The sequence below is a fragment of the Pseudophryne corroboree genome, chromosome 9 (genome assembly GCF_028390025.1).
Source record: "Pseudophryne corroboree isolate aPseCor3 chromosome 9, aPseCor3.hap2, whole genome shotgun sequence".
Classification (NCBI taxonomy): domain Eukaryota; kingdom Metazoa; phylum Chordata; class Amphibia; order Anura; family Myobatrachidae; genus Pseudophryne; species Pseudophryne corroboree.
This window is the reverse complement of record NC_086452.1, coordinates 70701002-70720064: the sequence shown is the minus strand read 5'-3', so window position 1 is coordinate 70720064 and position 19063 is coordinate 70701002. Positions and strand designations below refer to the sequence as shown.

Sequence of the window (19063 nt, the reverse complement as noted above, 5' to 3'; positions counted from 1 at the left end):
GGGACGCTTTTGAGACCCCGACGGGCCCTGTGAGTCGGTCCAATCCTCGGATTGACCCCCTGATGTCCCCCCTAATTCAGCCTTATCAAGCCTTTTATGTAAAGATGCCACACTTGCATTCAACATATGCCACATGTCCATCCAATCCGGAGTCGGCACAACCGATGGGGACACACCACTCATTTGCTCCACCTCCTCCTTGGAGAAGCCTTCCGCCTCAGACATGTCGACACACACGTACCGACAGTGACACCCCACACACACAGGGATTAACCTATAAGGGGACAAAACCCCAACCAGGCCCAAAGGAGGGACAGGGAGAGAGTATGCCAGCACACACCAGCGCTTAAAAACACTGGAAAAATTATGACCAGATAGCGCTTTTCTATATATAATATACCAATTCCCACTCACTGCGTCGCTAATGTGCCCCCCTCTCTTTTTTCCAGCCTGTGAAGTTCAGCAGGGGAGAGACCAGGGAGCTAGCGTTTTCCTCATGCAGCTTCTGTGGAGAAAATGGCGCTGGTTAGTGCTGAGGATCAAACCCCCCCGCGCGCGCCGCCGCCGTGCACTGCACCCTGCAGTGCCTGTGTATGTGTGGGCAACATGGCGCGCTGCGCTCCCGCCAGCTGCGCGGTACCTTTAGCCGTCACTTTCTTGATTGAAGATCTGTCTTCTAACACTCACCTGTCTTCTGACTTCTGGCTCTGTGAGGGGGGTGACGGCGTGCTGTGGGAGTGAGCATCTAGGCACGGCTAGCGTTCAGTTCCCTTCAGGAGCTAATGGTGTCCTATCAGCCAGAAGCAGAGCCATGAAACTCTTTAGGAAGTTGGTTCCTACTTCTGCCCCCTCAGTCCCAAGAAGCAGGGAAACTGTAGCCAGCAGTTCTCCCTGAAAATAAAAAACCTAACATAAGTCTTTTCAGAGAAACTTAGTAGAGCTCCCCTGGAGTGCATCCAGTCTGCCTGGGCACATTTCTAAAACTGAGGTCTAGAGGAGGGGCATAGAGGGAGGAGCCAGTTCACACCCTTGAAACGTCTATTCCCCATGGTCATGAAATGGACCCCAGCATCCTCTAGGACGTATGAGAAAGGGGCATTAAGGTAATAGTTGGTGGCGTGGATGATGAAAGTAGTATCCTGCCGTCCTTGCTCCGCCCCCTGACGTCACATGTCCCTTAGCCCGCTAGGAATTTAGGTAGATGTTAGATTCCTAGGATTTAGCATCTACCTAAGCGGCTGCCAGACAGTCCCCATGGTAACGGGAGCGCGGTGAAGATGACGTCACTAGCTGCGGCCGGCGCACTGCGTCTCTTGGAGTTGTAGTCTAGATCATGATGAGCAATCCGGCAGTGTTCTGAAGACCGAACTACAATTCCCGGCGAGCACCGCGGCCGGAGGGTGACTGCCATATGTATTGTCCGGGCGAGCCCGGGAGAGTTGAATTTAGCTGCCGATAGTTGGAGATGAAGACCGTCACCCGCTGAGCGCCATGGTGGGTGCAAGAGTTGTCAGTTTGGGGGACGTGTGCGCGTCAGAGTTGTCAGTTTTGGGGGGAGGCGTGTGTGTGTGGGTCAGAGTTGTCAGTTTGGGGGGAGGCGTGTGTGTGTGGGTCAGAGTTGTCAGTTTGGGGGGAGGCGTGTGTGTGTGGGTCAGAGTTGTCAGTTTGGGGGGAGGCGTGTGTGTGTCAGAGATGTCAGTTTGGGGGGTGAGAGGCATGTGTGCGTCAGATTATCCGTTTGGGTGTGTGTGTGTGCCGCAGAGGTTTGTCGGGGGGGGGGGGGGGGGAGCGGCTGCGTTGTCAGATTGGGGGTGGATGTGTGTGCCCCAGAGGTGTCAGTTTGGGGGGTGCTTGTGTGCCACAGAGTTTTGTCAATTTGTTGGGGGGTGGGTGTTTGCGCGTCGGATTTCCAGTTGGGACTGAGGGATGTGTGAGTGGAAGTTAAGGTGGACTTGTGCTGCTAAGAACATTTGTTTAGCCCACCGTGACAGAAGCCATCTCTCTTTGGGGGTCATTCCGAGTGGTTCGCTAGCAGATTTCGGTCGCAGCACAGCGATCAGTCAAATTAAATTTTTAACTTCTGCTCATGCAGCGCAATGCGCACGCGTGGCGTACTATTACAGCAAACGATGTGGTTTCACACAAGGTCTAGCGAAGCTTTTTAGTCGCACTGCTGGCCGCAGAGTGACTGACAGGAAGAGGGCGTTTCTGGGTGCCAACTGACCGTTTTCAGGGAGTGAGCGGAAAAACGCTGGCGTGGCTGGCCGAACGCAGGACGTGTTCATTACGTCAACACAGGAACAGAATAGTCTGAAGTGATCGCAAGCGCTGAGGTCTGGAGCTACTCTGAAACTGCACAAATTATTTTGTAGCCGCTCTGCAATCCTTTCGTTCGCACTTCTGCTAAGCTAAAATACACTCCCAGAGGGCGGCGGCTTAGCGTTTGCACGGCTGCTAAAAGCAGCTAGCGAGCGAACAACTCTGAATGACCACCTTTGTGCAGCTAGAACACCAGTGTTACTAACGCATCATGGAGTACTCATTAGTACATAGCTCGCCACGCTGCAGCGAGACATTGTTCAAGTAGTTCCAATAGCTTTTCTGTCTTTTCAGAGGAGGAGTTTAGCTCCCAGTCAGCTGGCGAAGAAGAAGCAGGGCAGCTCGTCTGAAGATGAGGACTGGCATGAAGATACCGTGAGTAATTGACTGCTGTGTATAATGGAGATTTATTATGTACTAAACTTAAGGGCCTTACACACTATGCGATCCGCCAGACGGCGGATACGGCCAACGGGTGACAGGTTTCTTCACTCCCCTGTCACCCGGCTCCATAGCAGTGCAGGCAAATATGGACGAGATCGTCCATATTGGCCTGCATGCACAGGCGACGGGGCACCAGTGATGAACGAGCGCGGGGCCGTGCATCGTTCATCGCTGGTGCCTCCACACTGAAAGATATGAACGGTATCTCGTTCATTAATGAAAGAGATCGTTCATATCTTTCAGTAATATCGCCCAGTGTGTAGGACCTGTTAATTTCCTCACTGGTGGTCATGTGAATTAATATATATTGAAGGTATAAATATAATCTACAGTTTGATAACCATTTGAAATCTTTTCTAGAATCGGAAAAGAAAGCGATGCAGCATCGATAAGGAGAGTAGGGACAGCTGGATGTCACCATTTCGGAAGCCTCTCGTTCAGCTGACGAACAGACCGGTGTGCCTTGACAGCAGACAACATGTATGTTTGTGTGGTCATCCCGTGCTAAGTTATATCACAGAAGTTCGGTGTATTACTCAGTACTGCTACGTGATGCTGTGTCTCGGTGCTAGGACATATGCACATTATCTAATGATTGCTTTTGAGGTGCCAGTGTTTTTCTGGGTACAGTCTGCAGATTAACACCATCTGGGTAGTTGGGGGGTACCTGCCCATTTGTAATGTGCTATTTACACCCAGTACCGGTGTAAATGTTCCTATGCAAGTATTTATTACCCTTTGATGGTGCTGATCAGATCTCCACACAGCCGCCTGGTGTGATATAATAACAGTGGATTCAAGTATCGCAATTCTCAAGCTTTGGGATAAATTGAATGAATGGACCGCTTGAAACTGGGGTATCACTGCACTTCACAATTTTGCCGTAGGTCATAATGAAGCATCACAAAGTTCCTTGCAGTCATCTATACATTTCACCGGTAATAAGAGAGATGCTGGTTACAGTACACTCCCCTTTAAGGGGGCAATTGAATTGTTTTCCCCTGCAGCTACCACTAGGGCGTACAAGAAGGAGCAATTAAATTGTTGTACCGTTTAGATGCCCATTAGCCAAGGTGGTGACATTTGTTCTCGCAGCCTCCTAAGGAGCGAAAAGAAATGTACGTTAAGTCTGCACTTTGGTGTTTGGACGCCCAAACCAGACCTTTAGATGAGTTTAGCTGCTTTACATGGCTAAACAGTCTGTTTGGGCGCAATATGCATGGACTCCCAAAAACAATTAAATGCTGACACTTGTTTGGGCGTCTGCAGTCCCTCTTATATGGGAAAAAATAGATGGGCAAAACGTTCTCTCTTTTTTTTTCTTTTTCTTTTTTTTTTCTTTCATTTACAAGCAGAGCTGACAGCAGTATTTACCGACATCACTGTCAGTTATGTGAGTTACCATGTTCAAGGAACTCGGTCAGGCGAAATAAAGGGAGTGCACTCAACATCTTTCGTTCTTCCAGCAGTGAGATGGGTTCATGGGCAACAGCTAACAGCTTGCATTATCATTTCTAAGTGGGAAATGTAACGGCCTGAAGCAGGAAGTGCGACTTTGTGAGTTCTCTCTCTCTCTTTTTTATTTTTTAAGCAATAATCATTTGTTTTTGCCGTGTAAATGATTGGCGCTTTAACAAAACGAGAGAACACACACAAAGTCTCGCAGTTCTGAATCTTGCAGGCCATTACATTTCCCCTAACAGTTGTTTAAGCACAGAAGAAAATATTTGCTTTGTACAGTTATTTCCTATTCAAACTCTATGACACCTTAGTCTGCCGAGTAAAGACCGAAAAAAGAAACACCTCCCAGAATATATATAGTGTGGCTCATCCTACACCCCTGGGAGGTGTATAATTGGCTCCAGAAGACATATTGGCGGTCATTCCAAGTTGATCGCTCACTGACGTTTTTTGCAGCGCAGCGAACAGGTTACTGCTGTGCATGCGTATGCACCGCAATGGCAGGTGCGTCGTACAGGTACAATGCGGTTCGTTGCTGGGCGATGGATTTAACGAAGAATCCATTCGCACAGCCGATCGCAAGGAGATTGACAGGAAGAGGGCGTTTATGGGTATCAACTGACCGTTTTCAGGGAGTGTTTGGAAAAATGCAGGCGCGTCCAAGCGTTTGCTGGGCGGGTGTCTGACGTCAATTCCGGGACCAAAAAGACTGAAGTGATCGCAAGGGCTGAGTAAGTCCAGAGCTACTCAGAAACTGCAAAAAACTTTTTCGTCCCGCTCGGCTGCACAGGCGTTCGCACACTTGCAGAGCGAAAATACACTCCCCCGTGGGCGGCGACTATGCGTTTGCACGGCTGCTAAAAGTAGCTAGCGAGCGATCAACTCGGAATGACCCCCATAGTGTGACTGCTCATGCACTCCCGGAAGGTGTATAGTGTGGCTCGCAAGGTATATAATGTAGCTCCTATTACACCCCTGGAAGGGATATAGTGTGGCTCCTCCTAGGCGTTATATATAATCTCAACTAGTCAGATGCTACATGTAATAAAAATTTAATTGTTTTATGATCAATTTGAAATAGTTATGTCCTTTTTTTGGCTCATTTGTGACCATTTGGTACAATTTATGTTATATTTATGCACCTTATCTTATGTCACTAAATTTCTTAAATGTCTTGTTTAGGAGGCGTTTATCCGTAGTATATTATCAAGGCCGTTCAAGGTGCCGATTCCTAACTACAAAGGTGACAATGCAAATGTACAAGTCTTATATTGATCCCACATGTTCTTGAATAAGATAGGCAGCGACATAGAGTTAGACTTATTATTGGCAGATATCACTTAGTTTACTCCCTCCTCTCTTTGCTGATTAGTTGCCAGAGTTTAGACCAGGGAGAAAACTTCGTTTTCAGGCTGCCATAGGCTAATATGCCAACAGTACATGGGAGGAGAATGACTGCAGACTAGATTGAGTAAAATGACAACTACATGCGTTATTTTGTTTACCATGCAGCAGTTGAGGCTTAACATTGGTTGGCACTAATGCGGCACAGGTTGACTCAACCCCCTTCTAGAAAATACATTCCCTATATTTGAGAGCACTTCCCTTCAATGCCATGCACTGTGTACGGCCTAGGTGAGGATCCAGGTCTCCTAACATTTGGTGCTGCGTAATAACATGGCTTATCTTGAATGGGTGTTTACCACCCATTCAAGGTTATCACTAATTCCTAGATGATTTAATGAGATCTCGGGAGCAGGGACCTCGCATCTCCTGTCCTTTTGCTTGTTGTCACCAGGTCCAGTTGTACACCCGTAGGTTTTTATCAGTCCTGTACTTGGCTGTGCTTGCTCTGTTAATTTTTCAGTATTCGTGGTTTGAAGCTCCTCGAATGTTCTATGTTTTGTTGTTGGATCGCATCGATTTATGTGCTGTTATATGTTCCCTGATGATGGGTGTTGCGGTATTTTGTGGTACATTATAATTTCATTATTTCTTACAGAGCGTTCTGTTCTCTTGTGTTTTTGTTTCAGGAGGAATGGGCCTGCGGATGCTGGGTATTAAGAAAGCAGGGGTACGCAGAGCGCTCCATGATCCCTATGAAGATGGAGCACTAGTACTCTACGAACCCCCGATCCTGAGTGCGCATGACCAACTTAAACTAGACAAGTAAGGTCCTGTGTCCTGTCAACCACACACCTTGTAATATTGTACCTGACATAACCGGAGTTAATGCCTTGAAAAAACATGGTGAACATCCATTCAAGATTAGCCATGTAATTATGCTGCACCGAAGTGCAAGATGGGTACCTGATTAGCCCATCATCTGACTACGGGCCTGACTCAGAATTGTACGGTATTGCACAGCCGCAGGGAAGCCACTGTGCAATATCGTACAACTAATATGCTGATTCTGCAGGAGGCGTCTACCGTATGAGTGCTGCGTCCAAGGATGCAACATTGCATCACCATCATGACCATCCGCTATGATGGTAGCAGCCCTCGTCTACTTTTGCATAAGCCGAAGCTTACTCAGACTGGCCTTTGTAACTAGTCAGCCCGGTCTAGGAAGTCTGCATCTGACGCTCGGATTTGGATGTAAAGCATCTGTTTTGCTTACAAATCTGAATTAGGCCCTATATTCAGAGGAGCAGTGAGCGGCTGGACTGGCACATATGGGGCCAGCCATAGAGCTCAATCTGTCCTGCTCAGTTTCAACCTTACTTAGTGATATTTTCAATGTGTGTCTTATCTGATTTAAACAAGCCTTTGTCTCTTCCTCTGTCCGTCTGCATAACATTGTGTTATTCGCCTGTTGCTACCAGTGCTGCTATATGTATTATATTATGTTATGTATTATATTATGTATTATATGTATATGCAGTATCGTTCAGGTGTTCTACTGTCAGTAACTCTGTGTTTATGTAGAGAGAAGTTGCCCGTCCATGTTGTGGTGGATCCTGTCCTGGGAAATGTTCTCAGGCCTCATCAGAGAGAGGTAATAATCACTATTCTTCCTAGAAATCAGCATTTATTTGTACGTTAGTAGAAAACTCAGTCGGACAGTCTGAATGCAAACATACATAAAAAAACAAGTACATAAGAGGTTGATGAAGGCACTGCCGGGCATGAGGTTGATGAAGGAGCTGCCAGGCGTGAGGCCGAGGGTAAAGAGGTCCCTGCTCTGCTTGTGACAGCTTACAGCCGTTAAATATCTAGTCCTGCACTGTGAGACTGCAGCAGCTCCTGTTCTGAGATTCGTGTGATACCATCACTTGGCATTCTAAACGTCATTACTAATAAATATATATCACACACTTATTCCACACCAAGAACAAGGCTGTTTCTAATATCTGCTGTACTGCCGTCTCTTCAGCTGCTGGATCCATTGAGCCCAACAGTCAGTGTCACATGTCCACCATCCCATACCCCAGATTCTTAAAATGTGATTGGCCCTACACACTTGCCAGTGTGTATGAGCGATACGAACGATCTTGTTCACTAATGAACGATACAGCTTTCATATCGCTCAGTGTGTATGCACCAACGATGAACGATGCTCGTTCCCGCGGTCGTTCATCGTTGGTTTTCCCTCGTTTAGCATAGCAACCCAATTTGGACGATGGTCGTTAATCGTTGAAAACGTACATCATACAAATCAGAAATTGGCAAGTGTGTAGGGCGCATTTGTATACATTATTGATAGTAGATGTGCTGTCTTTATATTGTGACATTTGACCAAATGATTGATCTATCAGAAATGGAAGCTTTAGTAGTGCTAAAAGTATTAAAAAAAAAAAAACCTTTCATGGTGACCAAATTGTGTCCCTAAGAGTCCTTCTGAGGTGTTTTCAAGCTCATAACATTGATTTAATTTTCAACTCGGTGGCAGCCATTCATGAATGGGTGATCACCTTGGTCAACTGATTAGAGAGAGAAAAAAACCCAGTTCTGAATGTATCTAGTGCGAGTCCTCCTTCGCCTCTGTCTTCTTCCCTCTCTCAGCTGAGTAAGGTGTGTATAAAGTGTACTGTTTCTTGTGCTCCAAGTGCAATCCACCCTATTCTCAGTGAGTCCTGGTGGAGCAGCATCAGGAATACAAGCAGGGAACATGCAGTGCTCTGCTGCGGCAGCTGGCACTTCCAGTAGCAAACACTGCTCTGGGGATTCACCCTCTTCTTGTTGAGTGTGGTTCCTATATGACATTGGGGGCCATTCCGAGAAGATCGTAGCTGTGCTAAATTTAGCCCAGCTACGATCTTCTTCCCTGACATACAGGGGGACGCCCAGCACAGGGCTATCCCGCCCCGCATATCCGCCCCCCCCCCCCCCCACAGAAGTGCAAAGGCATCGCACAGCGGCGAAGCCTTTGCACTTCAAAAGTAGCTCCCGACCAGCGCAGCTTTAGCGTGCTGGCCGGGAGCTACTCATCGCTCCCCGGCCCGCAGCGGCTGTGTGTGACGTCATGCAGCCACTGCAGCCCGCCCCCCGTTCGGTCCGGCCACGCCTGCGTTGGCCGGACCACGCCCACGAAATGGTGGCTGAACGCCGCCGTTCCGCCCCCCCTACCCAGCGACAGCCTCTGCCTGTCTGGCATGCGCAGTTCTGACCGGATCGCACCGCTGCGATAAACTGCAGCGTGCGATCGGGTCAGAATGACCCCCATTGCCCCTCAGGAAACCTTGTGTACACGCATTACTCTTAGCCAAGGAACACAGCACCAAAAGGATTCTTGTACCATGGATCCTGAGCCCACCCTCAGAAAGCAAAGAGAAGCTTCCCTACATAAGATCCTTCTTAGGGGTGTTTCATTATTTGGGATTTTGGAATAATTTTAGACATTGATTAGTTAGTAACATCTCACTTCTTCTCTGTACTCTAGTAGAGAATGCTGAATGGAGGAAATCTCATTGTAGGGTTTTCAGCAGCATGTCATAAACCTTTAGGTGTCCAGTCATTATGTCTAAAATGTATCTTTAGCTTCCTCCCCCGACCCCCCCCCCCCCCCCCCATAAAAAAAAAAAAATCCCCAAGTAACCCTCCTTAGCAAAAGAAACCTTATTTTCTGGGTAGTGACATCAACGTGGAATACATTTGTAACTAAGGAGGATTAATATACTGTAACATACAAAGGCAGAAGAGACCCAGATCAATAAATGAATTTATTCATGAAGTGGTAAACGGTTTTCCTAAACACATGAACAAAACCACAGGGATACATGATGCCCCATCCCCAGGTTATCTGAAACATCCACTCGTTAGTGATCCGTAGAGAATACGCAGACTGTTTATAGTATGACAAGCTCGTTATCAAATGAATGAAAAATCGGGACACATGGACAACCATGATCTCTCACGAGAATTAGCCGTATGTTTCCCTTTCTAGATGAAGAAGCTTCTAAGTGTTGCTCAGGGCTTATAATGCAGCTATAACTTGTCTGCAAGGATATCCAATGCATTAGTACATGGGTCTTCAACCTGCAGCCCTCCAGATGCTGTGGAACTACATATCCCAGCATGCCCTGCCTCCGTTATAGACCCATGCCTTAGAATATAGAGATCTAAAGAATCAAAAAAACTCTTCTTTAAGAAATCTTAGTACTTAAGTCAGTATGACTAGTCCCCAGTAACCAGTGCATTTTGGGCTCTTCATAAAGGTTTGCAAGAAAAAAAAGAAACAATCTATAAATAAAAAAATTTGATAAGTGAGCAAAAAATGAATTTGCTTTCTATGTGAAGATGCTCAGGATTTTCTCTCTCAAAAGTAGGTCTAGCCACCAGGAGAGCCCTGTGGTTCCCACCATTAGTTACTCTCTCACAATGAAAGAATCATTTAATTACTCTTCTAGTTGTTTAAAGCCCAGTACCCACGGGCCTATGCAGGAGAGATGTGTGCTGAGCGAACCGCTCAGCACACATCTCTCCTGCCGCTCAGCACAGCGCGATCTGTGGTGAGCGTGCGGGGGGAGACGGGGGGGCCGCTCATTTCACCCAGCGTCTCCCCAGGGCTAGTGGGGTCCTGTCCTCTATCAGAGCATTCCCTGTGTGTGTGCTGTGTGTCGGTACGTTGTGTCGACATGTATGAGGAGGAAAATGGTATGGAGGCGGAGCAATTGCCTGTAATAGTGATGTCACCCCCTAGGGAGTCGACACCTGACTGGATGGTCTTATGGAAGGAATTACGTGATAGCGTCAGCACTTTACAAAAGACTGTTGACGACATGAGACAGCCGGCAAATCAGTTATTACCTGTACAGGCGTCTCAAACACCGTCGGGGGCTCTAAAGCGCCCGTTACCTCAGATGGTCGACACAGACCCAGACACGGACACTGACTCCAGTGTCGACGGTGAGGAAACAAACGTATTTTCCAGTAGGGCCACACGTTACATGATCACGGCAATGAAGGAGGTTTTGAACATTTCTGATACTACAAGTACCACAAAAAAGGGTATTATGTGGGGTGTGAAAAAACTACCCGTAGTTTTTCCTGAATCAGATGAATTAAATAAGGCGCTCACACGCTTATCAAAACAAGTGGCGTTACCGTCTCCTGATACGGCCGCCCTCAAGGAACCAGCTGATAGGAAGCTGGAAAATATCCTTAAAAGTATATACACACATACTGGTATTATACTGCGACCAGCAATCGCCTCAGCCTGGATGTGCAGTGCTGGGGTGGCTTGGTCGGATTCCCTGACTGAAAATATTGATACCCTGGACAGGGACAGTATATTATTGACTATAGAGCATTTAAAGGATGCATTTCTATATATGCGAGATGCACAGAGAGATATTTGCACTCTGGCATCAAGAGTAAGTGCGCTGTCCATTTCTGCCAGAAGAGGGTTATGGACGCGACAGTGGTCAGGTGATGCGGATTCCAAACGGCATATGGAAGTATTGCCGTATAAAGGGGAGGAGTTATTTGGGGTTGGTCTATCGGACCTGGTGGCCACGGCAACGGCTGGGAAATCCACCTTTTTACCCCAGGTCACCTCTCAGCAGAAAAAGACACCGTCTTTTCATGCTCAGTCCTTTCGTCCCCATAAGGGCAAGCGGGCAAAAGGCCACTCATATCTGCCCCGGGGCAGAGGAAGGGGAAAAAGACTGCAGCAGGCAGCCTCTTCCCAGGAACAGAAGCCCTCCCCCGTTTCTGCCAAGTCCTCAGCATGACGCTGGGGCCTTACAAGCGGACTCAGGCACGGTGGGGGCCCGTCTCAAGAATTTCAGCGCGCAGTGGGCTCACTCGCAAGTGGACCCCTGGATCCTGCAGGTAGTATCTCAGGGGTACAAATTGGAATTCGAGACGTCTCCCCCTCGCCGGTTCCTGAAGTCTGCTTTACCAACGTCTCCCTCCGACAGGGAGGCGGTATTGGAAGCCATTCACAAGCTGTATTCCCAGCAGGTGATAATCAAGGTACCCCTCCTACAACAGGGAAAGGGGTATTATTCCACGCTGTTTGTGGTACCGAAGCCGGACGGCTCGGTGAGACCTATTTTAAATCTGAAATTCTTGAACACTTACATACAAAGGTTCAAATTCAAGATGGAGTCACTCAGAGCAGTGATAGCGAACCTGGAAGAAGGGGACTATATGGTGTCTCTGGACATCAAGGATGCTTACCTCCATGTCCCAATTTGCCCTTCTCACCAAGGGTACCTCAGGTTCGTGGTACAGAACTGTCATTATCAGTTTCAGACGCTGCCGTTTGGATTGTCCACGGCACCCCGGGTCTTTACCAAGGTAATGGCCGAAATGATGATTCTTTTTCGAAGAAAAGGCGTCTTAATTATCCCTTACTTGGACGATCTCCTGATAAGGGCAAGGTCCAGGGAACAGTTAGAGGTCGGAGTAGCACTATCTCAAGTAGTACTACGACAGCACGGGTGGATTCTAAATATTCCAAAATCGCAGCTGAATCCGACGACACGTCTGCAGTTCCGAGGGATGATTCTGGACACAGTCCAGAAAAAGGTGTTTCTCCCGGAGGAGAAAGCCAGGGAGTTATCCGAGCTAGTCAGGAACCTCCTAAAACCAGGCCAAGTGTCAGTGCATCAATGCACAAGGGTCCTGGGAAAAATGGTGGCTTCTTACGAAGCGATTCCATTCGGCAGATTCCACGCAAGAACTTTTCAGTGGGATCTGCTGGACAAATGGTCCGGATCGCATCTTCAGATGCATCAGCGGATAACCCTGTCTCCAAGGACAAGGGTGTCTCTCCTGTGGTGGTTGCAGAGTGCTCATCTTCTAGAGGGCCGCAGATTCGGCATTCAGGACTGGGTCCTGGTGACCACGGATGCCAGCCTGAGAGGCTGGGGAGCAGTCACACAGGGAAGAAATTTCCAGGGCTTGTGGTCAAGCATGGAAACGTCATTTCACATAAATATCCTGGAACTAAGGGCCATTTACAATGCCCTAAGTCAAGCAAGGCCTCTGCTTCAGGGTCAGCCGGTGTTGATCCATTCGGACAACATCACGGCAGTCGCCCACGTAAACAGACAGGGCGGCACAAGAAGCAGGAGGGCAATGACGGAAGTTGCAAGGATTCTTCGCTGGGCGGAAAATCATGTGATAGCACTGTCAGCAGTGTTCATTCCGGGAGTGGACAACTGGGAAGCAGACTTCCTCAGCAGACACGACCTCCACACGGGGGAGTGGGGACTTCACCCAGAAGTCTTCCACATGATTGTGAACCGTTGGGAAAAACCAAAGGTGGACATGATGGCGTCCCGCCTCAACAAAAAACTAGACAGATATTGCGCCAGGTCAAGGGACCCTCAGGCAATAGCTGTGGACGCTCTGGTAACACCGTGGGTGTACCAGTCAGTGTATGTGTTCCCTCCTCTGCCTCTCATACCCAAGGTACTGAGAATCATAAGAAGGAGAGGAGTAAGATCTATACTCGTGGCTCCGGATTGGCCAAGAAGGACTTGGTACCCGGAACTTCAAGAGATGCTCAAGGAGGACCCGTGGCCTCTACCTCTAAGAAAGGACCTGCTCCAGCAGGGACCCTGTCTGTTCCAAGACTTACCGCGGCTGCGTTTGACGGCATGGCGGTTGAACGCCGGATCCTGAAGGAAAAAGGCATTCCGGATGAAGTCATCCCTACCCTGATCAAAGCCAGGAAGGATGTAACTGTGCAACATTATCACCGTATTTGGCGTAAATATGTTGCGTGGTGTGAGGCCAGGAAGGCCCCTACAGAGGAATTTCAACTGGGTCGTTTCCTGCATTTCCTGCAAACAGGACTGTCTATGGGCCTAAAATTAGGGTCCATTAAGGTTCAAATTTCGGCCCTGTCGATTTTCTTCCAGAAAGAACTAGCTTCAGTCCCTGAAGTTCAGACGTTTGTCAAGGGGGTACTGCATATACAGCCTCCTTTTGTGCCTCCAGTGGCACCTTGGGATCTCAATGTAGTTTTGGGGTTCCTAAAATCACATTGGTTTGAACCACTCACCACTGTGGACTTAAAATATCTCACATGGAAAGTGGTAATGCTGTTAGCCCTGGCTTCAGCCAGGCGTGTCTCAGAATTGGCGGCTTTATCCTATAAAAGCCCTTACCTAATTTTTCATACGGACAGGGCAGAATTGAGGACTCGTCCTCAATTTCTCCCTAAGGTGGTTTCAGCGTTTCACTTAAACCAGCCTATTGTGGTACCTGCGGCTACTAGGGACTTGGAGGATTCCAAGTTGCTGGACGTAGTCAGGGCCCTGAAAATATATGTTTCCAGGACGGCTGGAGTCAGAAAATCTGACTCGCTGTTTATCCTGTATGCACCCAACAAGCTGGGTGCTCCTGCTTCTAAGCAGACTATTGCTCGTTGGATTTGTAGTACAATTCAGCTTGCACATTCTGTGGCAGGCCTGCCACAGCCAAAATCTGTAAAAGCCCATTCCACAAGGAAAGTGGGCTCATCTTGGGCGGCTGCCCGAGGGGTCTCGGCTTTACAACTTTGCCGAGCAGCTACTTGGTCAGGGGCAAACACGTTTGCTAAATTCTACAAATTTGATACCCTGGCTGAGGAGGACCTGGAGTTCTCTCATTCGGTGCTGCAGAGTCATCCGCACTCTCCCGCCCGTTTGGGAGCTTTGGTATAATCCCCATGGTCCTTTCGGAGTTCCCAGCATCCACTAGGACGTCAGAGAAAATAAGAATTTACTTACCGATAATTCTATTTCTCATAGTCCGTAGTGGATGCTGGGCGCCCATCCCAAGTGCGGATTGTCTGCAATACTTGTACATAGTTACAAAAATCGGGTTATTATTGTTGTGAGCCATCTTTTCAGAGGCTCCTCTGTTATCATGCTGTTAACTGGGTTCAGATCACAGGTTATACGGTGTGATTGGTGTGGCTGGTATGAGTCTTACCCGGGATTCAAAATCCTTCCTTATTGTGTACGCTCGTCCGGGCACAGTATCCTAACTGAGGCTTGGAGGAGGGTCATAGGGGGAGGAGCCAGTGCACACCAGCTAGTCCTAAAGCTTTTACTTTTGTGCCCAGTCTCCTGCGAAGCCGCTATTCCCCATGGTCCTTTCGGAGTTCCCAGCATCCACTACGGACTATGAGAAATAGAATTATCGGTAAGTAAATTCTTATTTTTTGTCTATTCTGGAACAAGGATAACAAGCCGGACCAAAGGCTTTAGACCAGTGGTTCTCAAAAGGTCTAGTACGATATCCCGGCGCCGGGATCCCGAATGCCGGCAGTGGGGCGAGTGCAAAAGCGCCACTTGCGGGCGCGCTGCGCGTGTCACGCTACGGGCACGGTGGCGTGCTATGCTATTTATTCTTTCCCCAGGGGTGTCGTGGACACCCCAAGAGGGAGAATAGTTGTTGGGATCCCGGCGCCGGTATGCTGAGCGCCAGGATCCCGACAGCCGGGATATCGAATGATTCACGCTCTCAAACTGTGTGCCGCGGCACCCTGGGGTTTCTCAGGACACTTGCAGGGCTGCCTCAGGTTTGTAGTCCAGCACCAATTCAGATGATTTATGGTCAATGTAACAGGCAAAACCAGTGCTTGTGACTGTCAGTCATAAAGTATGTGGACAAACAGAAGCAATTCCTGTCCCTCACCACAGAATTGAACCTGAGGATGACATAGAAACACAATTTACTTTATTTAATATTTCTTTTTAAATTTCTCAATAAGAAACTTTTGGTGCCGTGCAAAAAATTCTGATCCTCTAGGGCGCCTTGATTCAAAAAAGATTGTGAACCACTGCTTTAGACTATTGTTTACAACAAACTCTAGGGGTAAATTTTACTAAAGCTTGTAAAACAGAGAATTCGTGATGTTGGCCATAGCAACCGATCAGATGTCTATCATTTTCTAAAAGGCAATATAAAATGATAGCATCTGGTTGCTATGGGCAACATCACAAATTCTCTGTTTTAGAAGCTTTAGTAAATGTACCCCCTAGAATCCAGTGGGTGACAAGATTTTAAAGTATGCAGAAACATGGATGCTCACCACTCAAGACCAGTGCAAAGTCCTTGATCAGGGGTACAGCAGAGGATTCCACTCTGTACCATTACTGGAATCTCTTAGTTAAATCCTAGATTCCATCCCTCTTCAGTAGAGTTAAAGGAATTGCAGGACAGTCTACAGACTCTATTACATAGTAACTTATCCTGTTCTTGTGACACAAAGGGGCACAGGCTTTCCTCCAATATCCTCCTACTAGATAGTGTCGGGGAGATTAGAATATTTCTCAGTGTCAAGTGGCTCAATCAATTCATTTATGCAAGACGTTTCCACATGGCATCAGTACAGTCTACATGTAATATAAAAATGAGACTTTTATAGGAGTCCCGCCATATAACTCTCAGGGCTGTAGGAGTCACACTGCTACACTACACCTTCCTCCTGAGTCACACTATATACCTGCCAGATGTGTAGGAGGAGTCGCACTATACACTACACCTTCCAGTAGTGTAGAAGGACTCACACTATACACCATCCAGGAGTGTAGGAGGAATAACCTTATACACCATCCAGGGGTGTAGGAGCAACCACACTATACGCCTTCAAGGGGTGTAGAAGGAGTCATACTATACACCATCCAGGGATGTTGGAGGAGTCGCACTACACACCTTCCGGGGGTGTAGGATGAGTCGCACTATACACTACACCATCCAGGGATGTAGGAGGAGTCACACTATATACCTTCCAGGGGTGTAGGAGGAATCACACTATACACCTTCCAGGGTTGTAGGAGGAGTCGCACTATACACCTTTCGGTGGTATAGGAGGAGTCGCACTATACACTACACCTTCCAGGGGTGTAGGAGGAGTCACACTATATACCTGCCAGGGGTGTAGGAGGAGTCGCAGTATATACCGTCCTTCCAGGGGTGTTAGGAGGAGTAGCAGTACACACTACACCTTCTGGGGGTGTAGGAGGAGTCGCACTATACACCTTCCGGGGGTGTAGGAGGAGTCACACTATACACTACACCTTCCAGGGGTGTAGGAGGAGTCACACTATACGCTACCCCATCCAGGGATGTAGGAGGAGTCACACTATATACCTTCCAGGGGTGTAGGAGGAATCGCACTATAGACCTTTCAGGAGTGTAGGAGGAGTCACACTATTCACCTTCCAGGAGTGTAGGAGGAGTCGCACTATACACCATCCCGGGGTGTAGGAGGAACCACACTATACGCCTTCCAAGGGTGTAGGAGGAGTCGCACTATACACCATCCCGGGGTGTAGGAGGAACCACACTATACGCCTTCCAAGGGTGTAGGAGGGGTCACACTATACACCATCCAGGAATGTAGGAGGAGTCGAACTATACGCCTTCCAAGGGTGTAGGAGGAGTCACACTATACACCATCCAGGGATGTAGGAGGAGTCACACTATATACCTGCCAGGGGTGTAGGAGGAGTTGCAGTATATACCTTCTGGGGTTGTAGGAGGAGTAGCAGTACACACTACACCTTCTGGGGGTGTAGGAGGAGTCTCACTATACACCTTCCGGGGGTGTAGGAGGAGTCACACTATACACCATCCAGGGATGTAGGAGGAGTCACACTATATACCTGCCAGGGGTGTAGGAGGAGTCGCAGTATATACCTTCTGGGGGTGCAGGAGGAGTAGCAGTACACACTACACCTTCTGGGGGTGTAGGAGGAGTCTCACTATACACCTTCCGGGGGTGTAGGAGGAGTCACACTATACACCATCCAGGGATGTAGGAGGAGTCACACTATATACCTGCCAGGGGTGTAGGAGGAGTCGCAGTATATACCTTCTGGGGGTGTAGGAGGAGTAGCAGTACACACTACACCTTCGGGGGGTGTAGGAGGAGTCTCACTATACACCTTCCGGGGGTGTAGGAGGAGTCACACTATACACCTTCCAGCGGTGTAGGAGGCATCTCACTAAATACTTTTTCTCCTTCGTCCTAGAGGATGCTGGGGACTCCAAAAGGACCATGGGGTATAGACTGGATCCGCAGGAGACATGGGCACACTATAAGACTTTGAATGTACACACTACACCTTCCGGGGGTGTAGGAGGAGTCTCACTATACACCTTCCGGGGGTGTAGGAGGAGTCACACTATACACCATCCAGGGATGTAGGAGGAGTCACACTATATACCTGCCAGGGGTGTAGAAGGAGTCGCAGTATATAACCTTCTGGGGGTGTAGGAGGAGTAGCAGTACACACTACACCTTCTGGGGGTGTAGGAGGAGTCTCACTATACACCTTCCGGGGGTGTAGGAGGAGTCGCACTATACACCTTCCAGCGGTGTAGGAGGCATCTCACTAAATACTTTTTCTCCTTTGTCCTAGAGGATGCTGGGGACTCCAAAAGGACCATGGGGTATAGACTGGATCCGCAGGAGACATGGGCACACTATAAGACTTTGAATGGGTGTGAACTGGCTCCTCCCTCTATGCCCCTCCTCCAGACCTCAGTTAGATTCTGTGCCCAGAGGAGACTGGTCACACTATAGGGGAGCTCTACTGAGTTTCTCTAAAAGACTTTTGTTAGGTTTATTTTTTTCAGGGAGCACTACTGGCAACAGGCTCCCTGCATCGTGGGACTGAGGGAAGAGAAGCAGACCTACTTCTGTGAGACTGATGGGCTCTGCTTCTTAGGCTACTGGACACCATTAGCTCCAGAGGGCCCGATCACTTGGGTCGCCTAGCTGCTCGTTCCCGGAGCCGCGCCGCCGTCCCCCTCACAGAGCCAGAAGATTGAAGACAGGTGAGTAACCGAAGCAAAGAAGACATCGGAAGGCGGCAGAAGACTTCAGTCTTCCTGAGGTACCGCGCAGCGCGCCATTGCTCCCGCTGACACAGGCACTGCATGTGCGCACGGGGGGCGCCCTGGGCTGCAATATAAACCTCTTTTGGGCAATATCTGGCTAAAATGAAGTGCATAGGCACTGTTTTGAGACCCCCGCCAGTATAATTATAGCGGAACCGAAGCGCGCCTTGTAGGGGACGGGGCTTCCTCCTCAGCTCTGACCAGCGCCATTTTCTCTCCACAGCTTGCTGCAGAGATGCTGCTCCTGGCCCTTCCACTGCTGTCACAAGTAACAGGGTGCTAAAAACCAAGGGAGGGGGCACATAATTTGGTGATTGGTTGTATTATATTACAAGCGCTTATAGGTCTGGGGCATTTTGTTTTCAGACTGGTGTGGCGCTGGGTGTGAGCTGTCAAACTCCTTCTCTGTCCCTCTGAAAGGCCTTATTGTGGGTCTGTCCCCTTTAGCCCAGTGTGTGTGGGGGTGTCGGTACGTGTGTGTCGACATGGCAGAAACTGAATGCTCTTCCCAGGAGGAGGTTAGTGTGAGAGCTGAACAAAATGA

General features: G+C 48.5%; 1 protein-coding gene across 1 annotated transcript in view; it reads left to right on the top strand.

Moving 5' to 3' along the window:
• Positions 1 to 1235: 1235 nt before the first annotated feature.
• The window catches only part of RAD54L (RAD54 like), a 94126-nt gene continuing 76298 nt past the window's right edge, over positions 1236 to 19063 (top strand). The window contains exons 1-6 of the mRNA XM_063939505.1: positions 1236 to 1494; positions 2614 to 2694; positions 3124 to 3243; positions 5407 to 5467; positions 6258 to 6393; positions 7153 to 7222. Coding sequence (XP_063795575.1) covers positions 1492 to 1494; positions 2614 to 2694; positions 3124 to 3243; positions 5407 to 5467; positions 6258 to 6393; positions 7153 to 7222 — 471 coding nt within the window. The 5' untranslated portion in view covers positions 1236 to 1491. The remainder of the gene's footprint in view (positions 1495 to 2613; positions 2695 to 3123; positions 3244 to 5406; positions 5468 to 6257; positions 6394 to 7152; positions 7223 to 19063) is intronic.